General features: G+C 50.0%; 1 protein-coding gene across 1 annotated transcript in view; it reads left to right on the forward strand.

The window, feature by feature from the left end:
• NAPA (NSF attachment protein alpha) overlaps positions 1 to 20,441 on the forward strand; it is a 53,985-nt gene that overhangs the window by 22,605 nt on the left and 10,939 nt on the right. The window contains exons 3-7 of the mRNA XM_060257617.1: positions 1,803 to 1,919; positions 8,980 to 9,026; positions 12,823 to 12,900; positions 14,982 to 15,037; positions 18,934 to 19,018. Of these exons, the coding sequence (XP_060113600.1) occupies positions 1,803 to 1,919; positions 8,980 to 9,026; positions 12,823 to 12,900; positions 14,982 to 15,037; positions 18,934 to 19,018 (383 nt within the window). The remainder of the gene's footprint in view (positions 1 to 1,802; positions 1,920 to 8,979; positions 9,027 to 12,822; positions 12,901 to 14,981; positions 15,038 to 18,933; positions 19,019 to 20,441) is intronic.

Here is a 20,441-nt window from a genome sequence, read left to right on the forward strand (position 1 = left end):
ACAGGAGGTGGTGGCAGCTACAAGCATAGACAACTTCAAGAGGGGATTGGATAAAAATATGGAGCAGAGGTCCATCAGTGGCTATTAGCCACAGTGTGTATATATATATATATATGTGTGTATGTGTGTGTGTATACACACATACATATATTGGTCACTTTGTGACACAGAGTGTTGGACTGGTTGGGCCATTGGCCTGATCCAACATGGCTTCTCTTATGTTCTTATGCACAATTTTTTTGTAAAGGAGAATTTTTGGAATATTATTGAATATTGTTTAGTATAAAAATCGTTTTGGTGTTATATGCATTAGTAAAAATCCTCACACAGTGTTTTATATTTATTTACCTAAGTGGATTAGGCAGGGCTTTTTTTGTAGCAGGAACTCCTTTGCGTATTAGACCATACCCCAATGAGGTAGCCAGTCCTCCTGGAGCTTACAGTAGGCCCTGTATGAAGAGCCCTGTAACCTCTTGGAGGATTAGCGACATCAAGAGGGTGTGGCCTGATATGCAAAGGGTTCCTGCCACAAAGAGAGCCCCAGATTTAGGCAGGCTCTCTTTGGTTCTGGGATGATCCCTCTCGCTCCCATTGTGATGCGTATGCAGCCAGGCTGGGGAAGAGCCAAACAACCCTATTGAGTGCTCTGAAGAATGGAGAGCCTCCAAGAGCCGGGGAAGCGGCAAGTGCCGGAGATGTCTGCTCTCCTGTCCAGTTTCTTGCAGGGTTCCAGATTGTGATAGGAAGGATGGGTGGGAGAAGGAGAATCCATGCCACTCTTCTTCCTGGGTTCCCCACCTGTTCATTGATGTTTGAAGGACATGGGCATTGAGAGCTTGCTACAGAACACTACGGCCTGTCCCCAGCTAGCGACCTCAGAAAGGGGTGTGAAACTGTGTCTTATACCCTAAGACTGAAGTTGAGTTCTGCTGAATTAGACCAGAGGTCCATCTAGTCCAGCATCCTGTCTTACGCAGTGGCCAGCCAGTTCCTCTGGACAACCAACAACAGAGCATAGAGGCTGAGGCCTTTATAAGAACATCGGAAGAGCCCTGCTGGACCAGATCAGTGAGGGTCCATCTAGTCCAGCATCCTGTCTCATGCAGTGGCCAACCAGTTCCTCTGGAGGGCCAACAACAGGGCACAGAGGCCGAGGCCTTCATAAGAACCTTGGAAGAGCCCTGCTGGATCAGACCAGTGGTCCATCCATTCCTGCATCCTGTCTCTCACAGAGGCCAACCAGTTCTTCTGGAGGTCCAGCAACAGGGCAGAGGCCTTCATAAGAATATCATAAGAGCCCTGCTGGAACAGACCAGTGGTCTCTCTAGTCCAGCATCCTGTCTCATGCAGTGGCTAGTCAGTTCCTCTGGAGGTCCAACAACAGGGCACAGAGGCCGAGACCTTTCCCCTGATGTTACCTCCTGGCAATGAGATTCAGAGGCTGGCTTCCTCTGAACATGGGAGATTCCCTTTAGCCACCGTGGGGAGTCACCTCTCCTCCATGAACCTGTCTAATCCCCTTTTAAAGCTGTCTATTTCTGTCACTTCAGCCTCCAGCAGCGAATGCCACATTTTAGTCACTTGCTGTGTAAAGCAGCACTTCCTTCTGAGTCTGCTTCCCTGAGCCCTCTTCCCTTTGGTTTCGGAGTGATGGGACCACCTTTCGAGGGGCTTCCACTGGAGGTCTCTGGGGTGGCTCAGTGAACAGCGGCCATAGATCAGGCTTCCTTTTCTTCCAGTGCGTTCCCGTACAAGAGCTTCTCTTCTGAGCCCCGCGTGACCGCCTGCTCTTCTTTCCACAGCCGCGGGGAACGCTTTCTGCCAGGCCGCTCAGCTACATATCCAGTTGCAGAACAAGCATGATGCGGCCACCAGCTTTGTGGACGCCGGCAACGCTTTCAAGAAGGCTGATCCGCAAGGTAGGCGTGCTCTCGGTAGAGCGGCGGCAAGATCCCTGCAAGGGCAGAGGGCGTTTTGGACAAAAGAGGGCGCGTCGGTCCCTTATCCAAGCACTCCGAGCAGCTGGATGTGGAATTCGTCGTTTCATCCGTTAACTCTTTAAAAATGTAGAATCTGGGCCTCCCTACTGCAGTTCGCAGAACCCCCGGGGTTAACAAGATTCATCACCCTTTACTGAAGAAGTCTGCGTTTCTATGTAGTGATTGGCACAGAGGTGGAATTCTAGCAGGAGCTCCTTTGCATATTAGGCCACACACCCCTGATTGTAGTCAGTCCTCCAAGAGCTTTCTGGGCTCTTTTTTGTCAGCTCTTGGAGGATTGGCTGCATCAGCGGGGGTGTGGCCTGATATGCAAATGAGCTGCTAGAATTCCACCCCTGGATTTGCATTTTATATTTCAGGTTAGGCATTCTCCCTCTTGGGTATTTTGTGTGCGTGTGTGTGTGCGTGCGCACCCACACCTGGAAGTAATGGGGGCTTCTGATGATTGGCGGCCAGGATAGATTCAGGTGGGCAGCCGTGTTGGTCTGAAGCAGTTTGCCATTAGAAAAAATACATTAAAATGTAGCGGAAGATGGGTTTAGTATATGTAATGAGATAAACAGCCAATATCCCTTGTTTCGAGTGTGTCAATACAAAAACATTCTTTCACTATATTTTAATGCATTTTGTTCTAATGGTGAACTAGAATGATGTATATATATCTATGTGACGTGTTATAAGGTAAATTAGTTGGACAGGGAAAAAAACATCTGGGAAAGAAATGCCCTCATTTTGACCCAGGCTTATTAGCAATAGAATTATTAACAGACATTCTCACCTTCTGACATGTTACTGTTTTATTGGTTTCCCATGCAACTTAGATCAAAGGTTTTCTGATTTTGTTAATTTTTCTCTTCTGCTATTGGAAGAAGAAGAAGACTGCAGATTTATACCCTGCCCTTCTGTTTGAATCAGAGACTCAGAGCAGCTTACAAACTCCTATATCTTCTCCCCCCAAAACAGACACCCTGTGAGGTGGGTGGGGCTGAGAAGAAGTGGAAGAAGACTGCAGATTTATACCCTGCCCTTCTCTCTGAATCAGAGACTCAGAGCGGCTTACAATCTCCTCTATCTTCTCCCCCCACAACAGACACCCTGTGAGGTGGATAGGGCTGAGAAGAAGTGGAAGAAGACTGCAGATTTATACCCTGCCCTTCTCTCTGAATCAGAGACTCAGAGCAGTTTACAATGTCCTCTATCTTCTCCCCCCCCCCCCGCCACAACAGACACCCTGTGAGGTGGGTGGGTCTGAGAGAGCTCTGACAGAAGCTGCCCTTTCAAGGACAGCTCCTGCAGTAGCTATGGCTGACCTAAGGCCATTCCAGCAGCTGCCAGTGGAGGAGTGGGGAATCAAACCCGGTTCTCCCAGATAAGAGTCCGCACACTTAACCACTACACCAAACTGGCTCTGCAGATCTTAACAGAAACTCGAAGCGTTCTCCACCTCCAACAGCTCCTTTGGTGGGAGTTAGCTTGTGTTATGTTTCCTAATCAGTGCGTGCGTGAGAGGCACGAGTATCGGAGTTTAACTTTGTACCGCTTTGCATTCTAAACCTCACAAACTGTATGCTTACTGTACCTCATTCCTCGTCCGAAGAAGTGTGCATGCACACGAAAGCGTGCATTCGGAATAAACATTCGTTGGTCTTAATGGGGGCCTGTGGAATATTCAGGGAGGTGGCCGAATAGAAGCCTGCCCCCGCTTCCCAACCACTGGTATTCCAAGGAGGTCTTCCATCCAAGCACTTGCCAGAGTCGACCCTGCTTACCTTCCGAGCTTCCCTCCCTCCCGTCTGACTTTCATTCTGTGTGGCTCTTGCTTTAAACAAGTTTGGCCACCCCTGGAGTAGATGACCTTTGTGGCCCCTTCCAGCTGGTACGTTTTACTTTTTTTGTGTGCCTTTAGTTTTCCTCCTAGGACATGGTGTATTTGCACAGCAGCTAGAACAAGCAGGCCGTTATTTCCCCCAGCTGTGCTCTTTCTAGGCCAAAGGGCTGCTTCTGTCTCTCCCGGCAGACGGTCCCTCTTCTAGGGTTTTGCGTGCCTGTTTGGCAGGCAGTGATAAACCGGGGATACAGGGGCAGGTAGGCGGAGAGGCGACCACTTCTGCGTCAGACAGTCGTGTGTGTGGGGGGGAAGGGGGAATAATGAAGTAACCTGAGGAGAAAGCAGATTTAATCCTCCCTGTGGATTTTGCTTAATCTTTGGAGATTTGCATCATGATTATCGTCGCAACAGCCAGAGCAAAGAACGCTGAGAATCGCCGTACTCGGGAACGGAGCCACATTGGAGCGATGGGAGGGCTCACCCGAGGAGTCTTCAAAGGGGGCTGCCCTGACTTCCGCGGCCACCTCCTGTTTCGATCGCTCGGGATCTTCTGCTCTTTAGATCGGGCTTCCTTTTCTTCCGGAGCAAACCCTAGAGAGGAGAACGTGGTCTGCCGATTGGGGTGTGTTTGCAGAACGTGACATGATAGAGGTTGACAAGATAATGCTCGGGATAGAGAAGGTAGAGAAAGAAGTCCTTTTCTCCCTTTCTCACAAAACATGAACTCGTGGGCACTCCATGAAATTGCTGAGCAGTCGGGTTAGAACGGATAGAGGAAGTCCTTCTTCGCCCAAAGGGTGATTAACACGTGGAATTCACTGCCACAGGAGGTGATGGCGGCTACAAGCATAGACAGCTTCAAGAGGGGATTGGATATGGAGCAGAGGTCCATCAGTGGCTATTAGCCACAGCTTATTGTTGAAACTCTCTGTCTGGGGCAGGGATGCTCTGTATTCTTGGTGCTTGGGGGGCGGCACAGTGGAAGGGCTTCTAGCCCAGGGGTAGGGAACGTTGGCTCTCCAGATGTTTCCCCCCCCTACAACTCCCATCAGCCCCAACCAGCATGGCCAATGGCTGGGGCTGATGGAAGTTGTAGGCAAAAAACATCTGGAGAGCCAACATTCCCTACCCCTGTTCTAGCCTCACTGGTGGACCTCCTGATGGCCCCTGGGTTCTTTGGCCACTGTGTGACACAGAGCGTTGGACTGGATGAGCCATTGGCCTGATCCAACATGGCTTCTCTTATGTGAGCTGCGTATGTGTAGACGGCGTGGGGCAGAGGGTGGCGTTCTGGCCCCGGGAGTGCCATCCGACTCCTGGTTCATGAGGAGAGATCACCGCCGCAGTAGGAATAACTTTCATTAAAACAGTGAGGGCTAGAATCGGCTTTCTAAAAGTCAGGAATGCCTAATTCCTAGGAATGTAAAACGCTAAATATGAGGATTCTTTCGCCCTTTATATCAGGGGTGTCAAACTCTTTTGTTATGAGGGCCGAATCTGACATAAATGAAACCTTGTCGGGCCAGGCCATTTACGATTATAAACTTTATAAAGGATACAGACAAACCCAATTAAAGATTTTAAAAAAAAACTTAAAACATGCTTAAAACATTGGTCTAAAAGATGCTTTCTTTGTATATTTCCTGTGGAATACCGGGAACTGTGCAAAGGAAGCTCTGGCTCTTTCCTTCCTTCCCCAGGGGACTGGGGGAGGGGGGGGAGCCTCAGTCAATAGAAAGAAGAGAGGCTTGGCTCATTAGCTCTGCTGTGCAATTGAGAGAGGCTGGCAAAGCAAGCTCTCCCTCCTCCACTTCCTCCCCAAGGGAGGAGCCTCAGCCAGGGGAGACAATAGAGACTTTGCACTGTAGCTTCAGCGTGATTGAGTAAACTTGGCAAAGCAAGCTGTTATGCAGAAGGAAGCAAGAGAGAGGTAGAAGGAAGCAGATGACAGCCAGTTGCTCATCGGGCCTGATAGGAGCTCTCTGGGGGCCTGATTTGGCCCCCAGACTGCATGTTTGACACCCCTGCTTTATATATTTTACTATATTTTCCAGTGATCTGCGATGTGGGGTTGGAGGAGAGCGGGCCACCAAAAAGACAACTGTGTGTGTTTTAGACCGGATCAAGCTGGAATTCTCCCTATATACTAAAAGCGCCAAGCCGAGGCTATGGTACTTTGGTTGAACAATGAGAAGACAAAAGTCTCTGGGAAAGGCAGTCATGCTAGGAAAAGCTGAAGGCAGCAGGAAAGGAGGACGACCCAAGATGAGACGGATCGATTCAGTCCAGGAAGCCGTGGCCTCAGATGGCAAGACCCGAGGGCTTTTTCTAGCAGGAGCTCCTCTGCCTATTAGGCCACGCCCCCCCCGATGTAGCCAGTCCTCCTGGAGCTTACAGAAGGCCCTGTACGAAGAGCCCTCTAAGCTCTTGGAGGATTGGCTACATCGAGGGGGCGTGGCCTAATTTGCAGAGGAGCTCCTGCTAGAAAAAGAATTGGGTTGCCATTAGCTGGAAGCAGCTGGACCGTGCTTGGCCTACCTGTTTCCCAAGGTGTGGGAACCTGGCAGAGGGTTACCTGTGCGGTCCAGGAGGGCCTGTGCCTTCAGACCATGTTTTCCAGTGCAGGCCTCACTGTTCAACTTCTGCACACAAGACTGACAGCGAAGCACATTAGGACGTTCCTTTTTTGTTACGTGACGCTTAAGCAGAGCCAACATAAGGATGTGTATGTATGCTAGATTGAAAAGGTCACGTCGTTGAAATGATAAAACCTTTCTGCGCAATTTAAAAGGGTTGCTTTGTTCAGATTTGATATCCTCGTTAATTCCACGTACGGACAAAAGGTGTATCGTTCTGAATTGAATGCGTTCCGTTCTGCAGTTCCTCAGCCATCCACCGAAGGGCAGCAGGGAGCTCTTACTGTGCTGCCTGAGCTCGGCCGCGGGTTTTGAAGTGGCTCTTTGTACCCAAGTAGGCTTGATAGTGTTTCTTGTGGTTGCCAACTCTGGGTTGGGAAATTCCTGGGGATTTGGGTGGGCGGAGCCTGGGGACAGTAGGGTTTGGGGAGGCGAGGCACCTAAGTGGGTTATAATGCCGTAACGTCCCCCCTCCAAGGCAGCCATTTTCTCCAGGGAACTGATCTCTGTAATTTGGAGATCCAGGGCAATGCCAAGAGATCTTCAGGCCTCACCTGGAGGGTGGCGACTCTCTTCCCTCAGTTATGGGGGTGGTCTGAGAGAACAGACTGCACCCATTCCCACCTGGAGGAAAATGCACAATGGTATTTGTTTGTATTTATATCCGGCTTTTATTTATATTTATAGTTATTTATATTTATTTACATCCAGCTTTATTTCTATTTATTTATATCCGGCTTTTATTTCCCATTTTATTTCTGCTCTCAGTCAACGCAGAATAAGGTTGGGCCCGAAACATGGAAATGGTGGTTCGTTTCATGATTGGTTTGCCTGGTTCGGTGGTTCGTTTCATTCCATTTTTTAATTTTCTGAGGGAATTGTGGTCCGTCGGTTTGCTTGGTTCGGGAGGGCTAGAAAGCACTGGCACACCTTGAACGTGTCATACAGATGAGCCTGGGGCGATTGTGTCACCTTTGGCTGGGTGACATCATCACGACAGGCCCATTCGTGGCTCGCACGGAGGATCCCCTGCTGCTGCTGACACAGACAGACCATCCAAAAAATGACCTGCTTCGTTTTGCAAGTTGTGCCCTAGCGCGAGTGCCCGAACCGATTCAGAACAAACCACAAATCGGCTATTTTAGGCACGGATCGTGCTTCAATTCGTGCTCATCCTTAAAGGAGAATACAGAATGTCATTTATTTATAAAGGTAAAGGTAGTCCCCTGTGCAAGCACCAGTCGTTTACAATTTTGGGGTGACGCTGCTTTCACAACATTTTCACGGCAGACTTTTTACGGGGTGGTTTGCCCTTGCCTTCCCCAGTCATCTACACTTTCCCACCAGCAAGCTGGGGACTCATTCGACCGACCTTGGAAGGATGGAAGGCTGAGTCAACCTGGAGACGACTACCTGAACCCAGCTTCTGCTGGGATCGAACTCAGGTATGGGCAGAGAGCTCAGACTGCAGTACTGCAGCTTTAACTCCCTACACCTTTATTTCCCACAGCTTTACATAGTTCTGCTCCCATTTTACCCTCACAACGACCCCGTGAGGTAGGTCCGGCTGAGAGGGCATGGCTGGCCCAAGGTCACTTCCATGACACAAGTGGGGATTTGAGCTTGAGTTTCCCAGAGCCCCGTGGCGCATAGTGTTAAGAGCCAGTTTGGTGTAGTGGTTAAGTGTGCGGACTCTTATCTGGGAGAACCGGGTTTGATTCCCCACTCCTCCACTTGCACCTGCTAGCATGGTCTTGGGTCAGCCATAGCTCTGGCAAAGGTTGTCCTTGAAAGGGCAGCTGCTGTGAGAGCCCTCTCCAGCCCCACCCACCTCACAGGGTGTCTGTTGTGGGGGAGGAAGGTAAAGGAGATTGTGAGCCGCTGTGAGACTCTTCGGAGTGGAGGGTGGGATATAAATCCAATATCTTCTTCTTCTTCTTAAAGCTGCAGTACTGCAGTCCTAAGCTCTGCTCGTGACCTGAGTTCGATCCCGGCGGAAGCTGGGTTTTCAGGTAGCCGGCTCGAGGTTGACTCAGCCTTCCATCCTTCCGAGGTTGGTCAAATGAGTCCCCAGCTTGCTGGGAGGGAAGTGTAGACGACTGGGAAGGCAATGGCAAACCACCCATAAAAAGTCTGCCGTGAAAACATTGTGAAAGCAACGTCACCCCAGATGTCAGAAACGACTGGTGCTTGCACAGAGAACCTTTCCTTTCCTTCCCAGATCCTAGTCCGATACTCGTGTCTCACGCACACGCTGATTAAAAAACATAACACCAGCTAACTCCCATCAAAGGAGCTGTTGGAGGTGAAGAACGCTTTGAGTTCCTGTCAAGATCTGCAGGCCTCGGCAGATTTCCCCTAAGTGGGTATTGATTTCCTCCAGGGAGGGGAGTGTGCTATGAATAAACTCCTGGCTTTTTGTCCCTTTTAGGGAGGTCAGAAGAGCTGGCAGATGGCTTTATTATTTCTTCCCGTTATGTGTTAAAACTGCAAACTCCTCTCTCTCTCTTAACAGAGGCCATTAACTGTCTGCTCAGAGCGATTGAGATCTACACAGACATGGTAAGCTGGTCTTGAGGCATATCTGTTGTGCGATTCAGAGTCGATTGACTTGGAACGTTTTGCGGAGGGTGGGGGGGAGTCCCTGTGAATCCTTTCTTCTGCCTACTTGCTGTGATTTAGATGTCACGCTCAGGTGCAAGAAGCTGTAGCGTAGGTGTGCTGAGTATCCTAAGTGGCTTGATTTATTTCAAACATTTTATTAGCCACCTTTTCTGTCTTGCGAAAATCAAGGTGGCTTACAATTCATCGAATGGTTGGAAAATGCATAAAACACAAGTGTTTAAAATGTCAGTCAGGACTGCCAATAAATAACACCCCCCCCCCCCCTAAACTAGTCAAATGCCCATCTAAATAAAACCATCTTCAGCTGCTAACTGAAGATCAAAAGCAAAGGGTGCTTTTGATCACTCCAAAGGTGATTAACATGTGGAATTCACTGCCACAGGAGGTGGCGGCGGCTACAAGCATAGACGGCTTCAAGAGGGGATTGGATAAACATCTGGAGCAGAGTTCCATCAGTGGCTATTAGCCAAAGCGTATTGTTGGAACTCTCTGTCTCGGCAGTGATGCTCTATATTCTTGGTGCTTGGGAGGGGCACAGTGGGAGGGCTTCTAGCCCCACTGATGGACCTCCTGATGGCACTTGGGTTTTTTTGCCACTGTGTGACACAGAGTGTTGGACTGGATGGGCCATTGGGCTGATCCAACATGGCTTCTCTTATGTTCTTATGTCTGGGGCAGTGATGCTCTGTATTTTTGGTGCTTGGGGGGGCACAGCGGGAGGGTTTCTAGTGTCCTGGCCCCACTGATGGACCTTCTTGATGGCACCTGGGTTTTTTGGCCACTGTGTGACACAGAGTGTTGGACTGGATGGGCCATTGGCCTGATCCAACATGGCTTCTCTTAAGGGGTTGTTCCATAATTGTGAGGCTGCCACTGACAAGGCCCTCTCTCACATGACTGTCAAGTGAGCTTCATTGATTGGTGGGACAGTCTTAATTCCAGAGCAAGGATGTATGAGGGCAGTTTAAAACTGTGATGGGAGCAGCTGGTTCTCTGCCCCTCGGTTGTAAGACATTGTAATGTCCTTGTCTAGATCTGTGATGCAGCCTCATCGGTAATAGGGTGTATAGTTGGGTCACCATACCTCAAAAAGGACATGACAGAACTGGAAAAAGTAGAGAGGAGGGCAACAAAGATGAGGGGGTTGGAAAACCTGCTCTAGGAGGAAAGGCTGGGTCGTTTCAGTTTAGAAAAGAGACTAAGGGGCAACATGGTAGAGATTTTTTTTATTAAATATATATACATATATATTTATTCCAAAAAGTGGGGTGCAGAAGGACAAAAGGGGAAGTGTGAATTCATCAATAATTTTCAAATATGAAAAGTTACATACATAACTGACATGTGAAAACGGATAGTAGTAGAAGAAGACTGCAGACTTATACCCCGCCCTTCTGTCTGAATCAGAGACTCAGAGCAGTTTACAATCTCCTATATCTCCCCCCCCCCCCCCACAACAGACACCCTGTGAGGTGGGTGGAGCTGAGAGGGCTCTCACAGCAGCTGCCCTTTCAAGGACAGAGTCTCAGAGTGGCCTACAATCTCCTTTCCCTTCCTCCCCCACAACAGACACCCTGTGAGGTGGGGTGGGGCTGAGAGGGCTCTCACAGCAGCTGCCCTTTCAGGACAACCTCTGCCAGAGCTACGGCTGACCAAGCCATTCCAGCAGCTGCAAGTGGAGAGTGAGTGGGATCAAACCCGGTTCTCCCAGATAAGAGTCCGCGCACTTAACCACTACACCAAACCGGCTCTCTAGTAAAACATCACTATTACAGCATTTTGAGGTGAATTTAGTCACCACTGCTTTGATCCAGCAGAGCTCTTCTGATGTTCTTAGGCCTTGGCCTCTGTGTCCTGTTGCTGGACCTCTCAAAGGATCGGTTGGTCACTATGTGAAGCAGGATGCTGGACTAGATGGACCACTAATCTGATCCAGCAGGGCTCTTCCGATGTTCTTATGAAGGCCTTGGCCCTCTGTGTCCTGTTGCTGGACCTCCCAGAGGAGCTGGTTGGCCCCTGTGTGAGACAGGAGGCTGGACTAGATGGACCACTAGTCTGATCCAGCAGGGCTCTTCCGATGTTCTATGAAGGCCTTGGCCTCTGTTTCTTGTTGCTGGACTCGCAGAGGAACTGGTTGGCCTCTGTGTGAGACTGGAGGCTGGACTAGATGGACCCTCGCTAGTCTGATCCAGCAGGGCTCTTCTGGTGTTCTTATGTTCTTACAAGTTGCCAAGATCTGAACAACCATTGGGGAAAGGTGGCTGCTACTGATGGAGGGGGCGGCGGCAAAGACTTATTAATAGCTTCCTCAGGGTAACGTTTGCTGGCTGTACAAGTAGCTGGTGTTCCCGGCCAGATTGGCAGTAAATCTTCTATGGAGATCGTCTGAGTGGAGACCCGGTGCTTTCAGTCAATGCAGTATCCTAGCGCGGACGGTACTTAAGAGCGTAAGGCAGATGGCTTTGCCAAGTAAATCAAAGAACGCATCCGAGCTGTCGAGGCTGATCCCTGGACATCCTTGAAATAAGTTAATTGAAAGCCGTACGTAAGCTTTTACGAGCATATGCAGTCCTGCCATCCCATGAATAAAAATAGCATGAGTGAGGCATTGAGCCGATGAAAGGAAAGCAGTCCAAATGCATCCCGCCCTCCAGACGCTGGGCGAGGGGGGCCCTTAAAATTAATGCAGCTGAATCTTTGCAAAAACAACTAAATAATGGCCCAGGAAAGGTCCCCTGTGCGAGCGCCAGTCGTTTCCGACTCTGGGGTGACGTCGCTTTCATGTTTTCACGGCAAGGCTTTTGACAGGGTGGTTTGCCATTGCCTTCCCCAGTCTTTTACACTCCCCCCCCCCCCAGCAAGCTGGGACTCCTTTTACCTACCTCGGAAGGATGGAAGGCTGAGTCAACCTGGAGCCGGCTACCTGAACCAGCTTCACCGGAATCGAACTCAGGTCGTGAGCAGAGAGTTCAGACTGCAGTACTGCTGCTTTACCACTCTGCGCCACGGGGCTGCTAGATAATGTCCCAATCATTGAATAAATGGCCACTTTCCCATGCCCTGTTAACCCAAATGGGTTGTTTTAGGGCAGGGTGGCCAAACTGTGGCTGAGCAGCACATGTGGCTCTTTTACCGCTACTGTGTGACTGTGACTCCCGAAGTCTCCACCAACCTCGTCTGCTGGCTCGGGAAAGGCATTTGTCTCTTTAAAGAAGACGACCACAGATTTAAACCTACCCTTCTCTCTGAATCAGAGTCTCAGAGCGGCTCACAATCCTTTCCCTTCCTCCCCACAACAGACACTCTGCAAGGTGGGTGGGGCTGAGAGAGCTCTCCTAGCAACTGCCCTTTCAAGGACAACTCCTACGAGAGCTATGGCTGATCCAAGGCCATTCCAGCAGCTGCAAGTGGAGGATCAAACTCAGTTCTCCCAGATAAGAGTCCGCACACTTAACCACTACACCAGATTGGCTCTTCTCACTTCTCCAAGCCAGCTGGCAGCTTGAGAAATGGATTTGAAGTTAAAGTTGTTTTCTTTCCACCTCTCCCTCCATCCCTCATCTACTCGCCTTCCTCCCTCCTCTCAGATATTTGACTTTTTCTCTATGTGCCTCTTACCTTGAATAAGTCCAACCACCCTGTTTCAGGGTCAGGGAAGACCTACTAAGCAGCATGCATATCCCAGAATGCCGATCTGTGTTTCTCATCCCTTTGCCTTTGTTCTCCCGCCCAGGGCCGTTTCACCATTGCAGCCAAGCATCACATAACGATAGCGGAGATCTACGAGATGGAGCTGGTGGATATCGAAAAGGTACGAGACAGGAGACTCCGCAGAGGGGCAGGGGAGGAAATTTTCATTTTGTCTGAACGAATCGATTAGACAGGGTCTCCTTGCCTGTTTCCTTAAGGGGCTTTCTGCCCCCTGAAAGAATGCAGGGGGGGGGGTGTTATCAGAGCCAGGGTGAAGTTAGAAGAGCAAGCACATTTGAAACTGGGAACTAGAAGCCAGGGGGATCTGTCCAAAGAATTTAGGGCCGGGCGTGGATGGGGGCGCCTCCTGACAAGGAGAGTAAAGTGACCGTCGCCAGGCAAATCAGAGATGGGGAGATGTGTTTTAAATGCCACGGGGTTTCCTTGGGCTGTTGCTCGGTTCAGTATAAAGAGGGCTTTCTCGTGTCTGTTGGTATGTCAGAGTGACACCTTCCTGTGCGACAGGGCTGTGCGACAGGGCTGTGCGACGTCACATGAGATTATTTCCAATCCTTGAAGGGTGGGGGAGGGTTGATACTTCAGGCCGCACGGGGCATTATCTTCTGCAGGTGCTGATTTTTAAAGCTGGGTTTGACCCTCTTCCCAAACCAGGCCGTGGCAGAGTTGAGCACTCCACAACAAAAGAAGACTGTGTGTGCGTGTGTGTATCAGTGTTCCCTCTAAACTGAGTTAGCGTGAGCTAGCTCACAGATTTTTTAGCCTCCAGCTCACACCTTTTTGTCTTAGCTCAGGAAGGATGGCCCCAGAGCACAATAATGGATGCAGCAGCTCACAACTTGAATGCCAGGAGCTCACAAAGTAGAATTTCATGCAGCACACAAATTGGACATAGATAGATATATATGCACACACACACACATGGGGGGGAGGTTTTGAGCAGGAATGCACGGGAATGCAGTTCCGGCTGGCTTGGTGTCGGGGTGCAGCCTAATATGCAAATGAGTTCCTGCTGGGCTTTTTTCTACCAAAAAGCCCTGTATATGTGTTTGTGTGTGTGTGTGTGTGTGTATAAGTATGTGTGTGTATATATATGTGTGTGTGAGTTGTATATATATGTTTGTGTGTATATGTGTGTGGGTGTGTATGTGTGCGTATATTATGTGTGTGTGTGTATGTAAGTGTGTGTGTGTAGTATGTGTATATATAGTGTATGTGTATGTGTGTGTATTGTAAGTGTGTGGTTGTGGTGTATATGTGTTGTGTGTATATGTGTGTGGTTTGTATGTTTAGTGTTGTGGTATATGTGTGTGGGTGTGTATATGAATTATGTGTGTGGTGTGTATATGTGTGTTGTGTGTAGGTGTGCTATAAGTATGTGTGTGTGTATATGTGTGTATATGTGTATATGTGTGTATGTAGTGTGGTGTGTTGTATTGTATGTGGTGTAGTATGGTGTATATGTGTGTGTTTTGTGGTGTGTGTGTAGTGTGTGTGTGTATAAGTAAGTGTGTATATGTGGGTCTATATATCTATGGCCAATTTGTGTGCTGCATGACTCATTTCTTGAGGGCCAGGTGCTGTCTCTTAGGGTTCCCCTTGCAGAAGGGAGCGGAACAGGGAGGCGTTTTGGCCCCCGCTGCTTTTTAATTTCTATATTAACCCTATGAATAAATATAAATAATTAAAATAAATTAAATATGGTGCCATTTTTAATAATTTAGTTTGTCACCCTCCAGAATGAGCAAACGGAGCAATTCCACCTTATTAGATGCAGAGGATGCGATAAATCCGGTCTCACTCGCAAGGGGGGGCCTTAGGAGAGGACTTTTCAGCTTATTGCCAAGCGGAGCAGTTTGTGGAAGATTTCCCAGTCTGAGATCAGCTGGCCTGGGACGGTTGGGAGAGGGAAGGAGTTCCCAGAGGACAAGCTGGTCACCTCACACTTTGTCAGCTCTGTTGTTGAGGTGGTTTACCTGCAGAAGAATGTCAATGAAAGTCCATCGAATTTGCCTCATGCATTGGACTCCCTGCCACCGACAGCTTCCAGGTGCACAAGGATGTGAAGTTTTGCTGCTCGGTCTCACTTATGAACTCGCCGATGGCCTTTGACAGATCTTGGAAGCAGAGTTGCCAGTCAAATGCAAGTGCCCATGCCTGACCTTTTGCTTGCTTCCTTTCCAGGCGATAGCCCATTACGAGCAAGCTGCGGATTATTATAAAGGCGAAGAATCAAACAGGTAACCAGAAGCCTTCCGTGCCGGGTCAGGAAGCAGCAAGGCCTCCTCTGCTGTGGCACCCTCGTTGCTTTGCAGTGATTCCATGCCTCTCCATGGGGTAGACCTTGGGCTGCTGCTGTGTCTCAAGGGAGTTTAACATAAGAGGTGAAATTGCTGAGCAGTCAGGTTAGAATGGATAAAAGGAAGCACTTCTTCACCTTAAGGGTGATTAACACGTGGAATTCACTGCCACAGAGGTGATGGTGGCTACAAGCATAGACAGGTTCAAGAGGGAATTGAATAACATGAAGCAGAGGTCCATCAGTGGCTATTAGCCACAGCATATTGTTGGAACTCTCTGTCTGGGGCAGTGATGCTCTGTATTTTTGGTGCTTGGAGGAGGGCACAGTGGGAGGGCTTTTAGTGTCCTGGCCCCACTGGTGGACCTCCTGATGGCAACTGGGTTTTTGGCCACCGTGTGACACAGAATGTTGGACTGGGTGGCGCACTGGCCTGATCCAACATGGCTTCTCCTGTGATCTTATGTGCAAGAAGCCCCTGCCTTGTCTTCTGTGATTCGCTGAAGTGGCCTGCAACTGCTGGGAAAGGCTGTCCAGAGATTTGGGATTGGGGGCTTTCAGCTCAGTTCCACCTTTTCAACAGGGGAAGTACCGAGTGGGGTGGCTTCCATCAGTGACAGTTTGTTAGAGGGAGAATGGAGGTTGGTCCAGAAGAGATGGAGATGGGTGGGTGGAGGAAAGTGGCAAGTCACAGCTGACTTAGGGCAATCCCATAAGAACATAAGAGAAGCCATGTTGGATCAGGCCAATGGCCCATCCAGTCCAACACTATGTCACATAAGAATATAAGAGAAGCCATGTTGGATCAGGCCAATGGCCCATCCAGTCCAACACTCAGTGTCACATAAGAACAGAAGAGAAGCCCTGTTGGATCAGGCCAATGGCCCATCCAGTCCAACACTGTGTCACATAAGAACAGAAGAGAAGCCATGTTGGATCAGGCCAATGGCCCATCCAGTCCAACACTCTGTGTCACATAAGAACAGAAGAGAAGCCATGTTGGATCAGGCCAATGGCCCATCCAGTCCAACACTCTGTGTCACATAAGAACAGAAGAGAAGCCATGTTGGATCAGGCCAATGGCCCATCCAGTCCAACACTGTGTCACATAAGAACATAAGAGAAGCCATGTTGGATCAGGCCAATGGCCCATCCAGTCCAACACTGTGTCACATAAGAACATAAGAGAAGCCATGCTGGATCAGGCCAATGGCCCCTCCAGTCCAACACTCTGTGTCACATAAGAACAGAAGAGAAGCCCTGTTGGATCAGCCAGTGGCCCATCCAGTCCAACACTCTGTGTCACATAAGAACATAAGAGAAGCCATGCTGGATCAGGCCAATGGCCCCTTTAGTCCAACACTCTGTGTCACACAGTGGCCAAAAAAACCAGGCACCATCAGGAGGTCCACCAGTGGGGCCAGGACACTAGAAGCTCTCCCACTGTGGTCCCCCCACAAGCATCAAGAATACAGAGCATCACTGCCTAGACAGAGAGCTCCAACAACACGCTGTGGCTAATAGCCACTGATGGACCTCTACTCCAGATGTTGATCCAATCATAGAGTTTTGAACCCCATAGAGTTTTGAAGGCTAGAGACGTTCAGCGGTGGTTGCCATTGCCTGCCTCTGTGCAGCGACCCCGGACTTCCTCGGCGGTCTCCCATCTGAGTCCAAACCAGGGCCCGACCCTACTCATTTCCCAAGGTCTGACGAGGTCAGGCTAGCCTGGGCCAATCAGGACAGGGCGGAGAGTATCAGAGTTGATTTGCCCTTGCCTGCCTCTGCGCAGCAACCCTGGGCTTCCTCGATGGTCTCCCATCCAAGGACTAATCGGGGCTGACCCTGCTTAGCTTCTAGAATCTGACGAGGTCAGGTTAGTCCGGGCCATCCGGGTCAGGGCACGGCATCTTAAAGCGGGCAGTCCGCCGTAAGCAGGACTAATGAGATAGGAACCCCCCTCCCCAAATATTATATGAACAAACAATGGTTGCCTACACACAGCCCCGTTGCTAAGAGTCACAGGGGGAGGGGGGCCACGTGGTGGGTTGTAGAAGGGGGAGTCAGGGGGGTGAGAGCAAGAAGCTGCAGAGGGTGGGGGCCACCCCTCTCCCTCCCCCTCCAGTGTGCTTTAAATTGCATGTCAGCTCCGGTCCCCCCTTCTACCTTCCCTGGAGCTCAGCCTGCAGCGATCAGCTTCCAATTCCGAAGTTCCAAAGAAGGCCGATTTGTATCTCTGCGCTGCCTCCCCCCTCTCCCTGCTTTCCTGTGCCCTTCCCCAACCGGGAATGCACGCGGCTTGTACACGCTGGGGGTGGGGGTGGGAGACGGAGATGTGTCCAGGCCTCCCTCCTCCCCACCCTGAAAGAACTCTAGCTGCCCTTGCAGCTTGGAACCCCCCCCCTCCCCTTCCATATTATGCAGTCTAGGGGCCTCTTCTCCTCCCACCCACCCACCCAAGAACTTTACCGTTCTGGCCCATGGCAGTGGAAAACAAGGCAGCACATGGAGCCCTCAGCTCTTCATGGCCAGAGTAAGGGCTGCTGGGAGCAGAGGGTGGGGATGGCCACCCACCTACCCACCCAGCTTTCAGAATCTGCCTGCCCACCGCCCAGTTCTGCTCAGAGTGCTTCAGGGGAGAGCTTGCTGGTGCCACTGCCTTCTTCATGTGCTGAGGCGATCAGGGGGAGGGGTCCCCAGGGGAAGGGCGGAACCAAGGCTTGAGGAAGGGGGCCCATAAAATCTACAAGGAGGCTGGGCGCCATGGGGCGCTACAAGCCTACCTACCCAGCAAAACAAGTTATTTACGGTGTGTGCTTTACTGCCAAGGGACATACAGGTGCTGACTTTTTTGTACGCTTGTCGATCCTTCCCTCTTAACCCCCGCCCTGTGCACCCAAACCTCTCTCTTCCCTCTGAGAAAAACTGTGTCTGTAATATTAAAAGCGGAGGTGGGGTGGGGGGAGGGACGAGGTCTTTGGAGGAAAGGACGGGCAGGCTGATAAACGAAGTCCTCCCCCCACCTACTCCCACTGAGCCATTTTGCTGGGCATGTGCTCGCTCTCTCCCCTCCCGCACGAGCACAGGGCTGAGCCAGAGCAGGCATTTGTGCTGCAGGGTGCTGTTCCACGTTGCCGAGCAATAGGAGCCCGGCTGAAGCGAAGGGTGACTGACACATGGGATTCACTGCTGCAGGAGGTGGCGGCGGCTACAAGCATAGCCAGCTTCGAGAGGGGATTGGATAAGCATCTGGAGCAGAGCTCCATCAGTGGCTATTAGCCACAGCGTATCGTTGGGAATCTCTGTCTGGGGCAGTGATGCTCTCTTCTGGGTGTTTGTGGGGGGCACAGTGGGAGAGCTTCTAGCCCCACTGGTGGACCTCCTGATGGCGCCTGGGGTTCTTTTGGCCACTGTGTGACACAGAGTGTTGGACTGGATGGGCCACTGGCCTGATCCAACATGACTTCTTTTATGTTCTCTTAAGATCCTGTGAATTTAGGGGGAGGTCTATGTGAATTTCCTGCATTGTGCGGGGGGTTGGACTAGATGACCCTGGAGGTTCCTTCCTTCTCTGTGATTCGATGAAGGATCCGTTTCCTTCCTTACCTTCCTTCCCGCTCCTTCCCGTTTGGGAGGGTTGGCCTCTTTCTCAGAGATGCCTTTCTTCCCGGGGAAGTTCCTGCGTTTTGATCCTGCTCACCCTTCCTTGAGCTGCTGCTCTTTCTTGGGGGGGTGGGGGGAGGACCCAACGGGTTGTGTGGATGGGGAGGGGGGGCATTGGCTGCTGCCATTTCTTGTACAGACGCCTTCAGCTTCTCTTCCTCCTCCTCTTTGCAGCTCCGCTAACAAGTGTTTGCTGAAAGTGGCCACCTACGCCGCTCAGCTGGAGCAGTACCAGAAGGCCATCGAGATCTACGAACAGGTCTGTTCTCGACTTATTATCAAATTTATATCCCGCCCTCCCCTGACGGGCTTAGGGCAGATAAAAAACATTGTCACATTTTAAAAAAGCAGGATATGCAATAAAATCATTTCCATACATTTTACAGTTGTTAAAAGTCCCAAGATGCACGTTGGATGTTTTGGTTTCAATTATATTGGTGTCAGCGAGATTCTCGGTGCTGTGGGATAGTAGCCACCTCCCCTTAACCGTCAGAAGTGAGTTTGAGCAGTTCGGTCTTCCAGGCCCTGCCGCACGTTCGACACCCCTGTCCAGGTTATCAAAGATTTCAGGTTTTCACGGCTGGCAACATCATTAGGGTTTGTAGAATCTTTCGGGCTCAAGTGCCGTGTTCTACTGGAGAAAGTTTGTCTTCCAGACGTTTCGTTCTCGGCTGCAGAGAACATCCTCAGTGGCGTTGCAGCCGGAGCAGGCGCTCTGACCTTCTTGGCTGCTGTGCATTGAGTGGGGCCAGGGCTGCTGGAGAGCTGCTATTTCTAGGCTGGAGGGGGTGTGGTGAAAGGGCAGTAGGTTTGTGGATGTGCTCATTGTTTGATGGGGCTTCCTGTGATAAGGAAACTGGCTGTTGAATGTGACCATTGTTCTGTGTTAATTGCTGGGAGGGTTGGAAGGGGTGTGAAGGAAAGGGAGATGGTTGTTGACTGTGCTGATTGTTAGATAGATAGATAGATAGATAGATAGATAGATAGATAGATAGATAGATAGATAGATAGATAGATAGATAGATTTATTGTTATTGTTCTCAAAAAAGAAAATGAGAGCAATGAAATGAGGTGCTCTTCCACAAACATACCAACGCATCAACACCCACAAAAGGACATTTACATAGACCATTTAAATGCATCTAAAAACAAATAACCATTCATAACCCTGCATTTAGCCTAACCACGGCACTTGGATAGAAGCTGCCCTTGAATCTATTTGTCTTAGCCTTCAACACTCTATATCGCCTACCTGACGGTAAGATCTCAAATAGCAAGTGGCCCGGATGTGAAGGGTCCCTTAAGATCATTTGTATCTTCCTTTTACAAACCATATCATACAGATCCACCAATGAGGGGAGAGAACATCCACAAATCTTCTGTGCTCTCACCATCACTCTTTGGAGCACCCTTCTCTCTGCTTCCGTGCAGCTCCCAAACCACATGCAGAGGCAATAAGATAAAATGCTCTCAATGGAACTACGATAAAAGGCAACCAGCAGACTCCCTGACAGTTGTTGTAATCTTAAGAGTATTAAATAGTATAGTCGTTGCTGGGCCTTTTTCTGTAGAGCTAAAGTATTTGCCCCCCATGTTAGAACCTGTTTCATAGTAATTCCCAAAAACTTCCATTCTGTCATCTGTTCTACCATAACCCCATCAATAAACAACGGCTGAATGTC

Source organism: Heteronotia binoei, chromosome 17, assembly GCF_032191835.1.
Source record: "Heteronotia binoei isolate CCM8104 ecotype False Entrance Well chromosome 17, APGP_CSIRO_Hbin_v1, whole genome shotgun sequence".
NCBI classification, from domain to species: domain Eukaryota; kingdom Metazoa; phylum Chordata; class Lepidosauria; order Squamata; family Gekkonidae; genus Heteronotia; species Heteronotia binoei.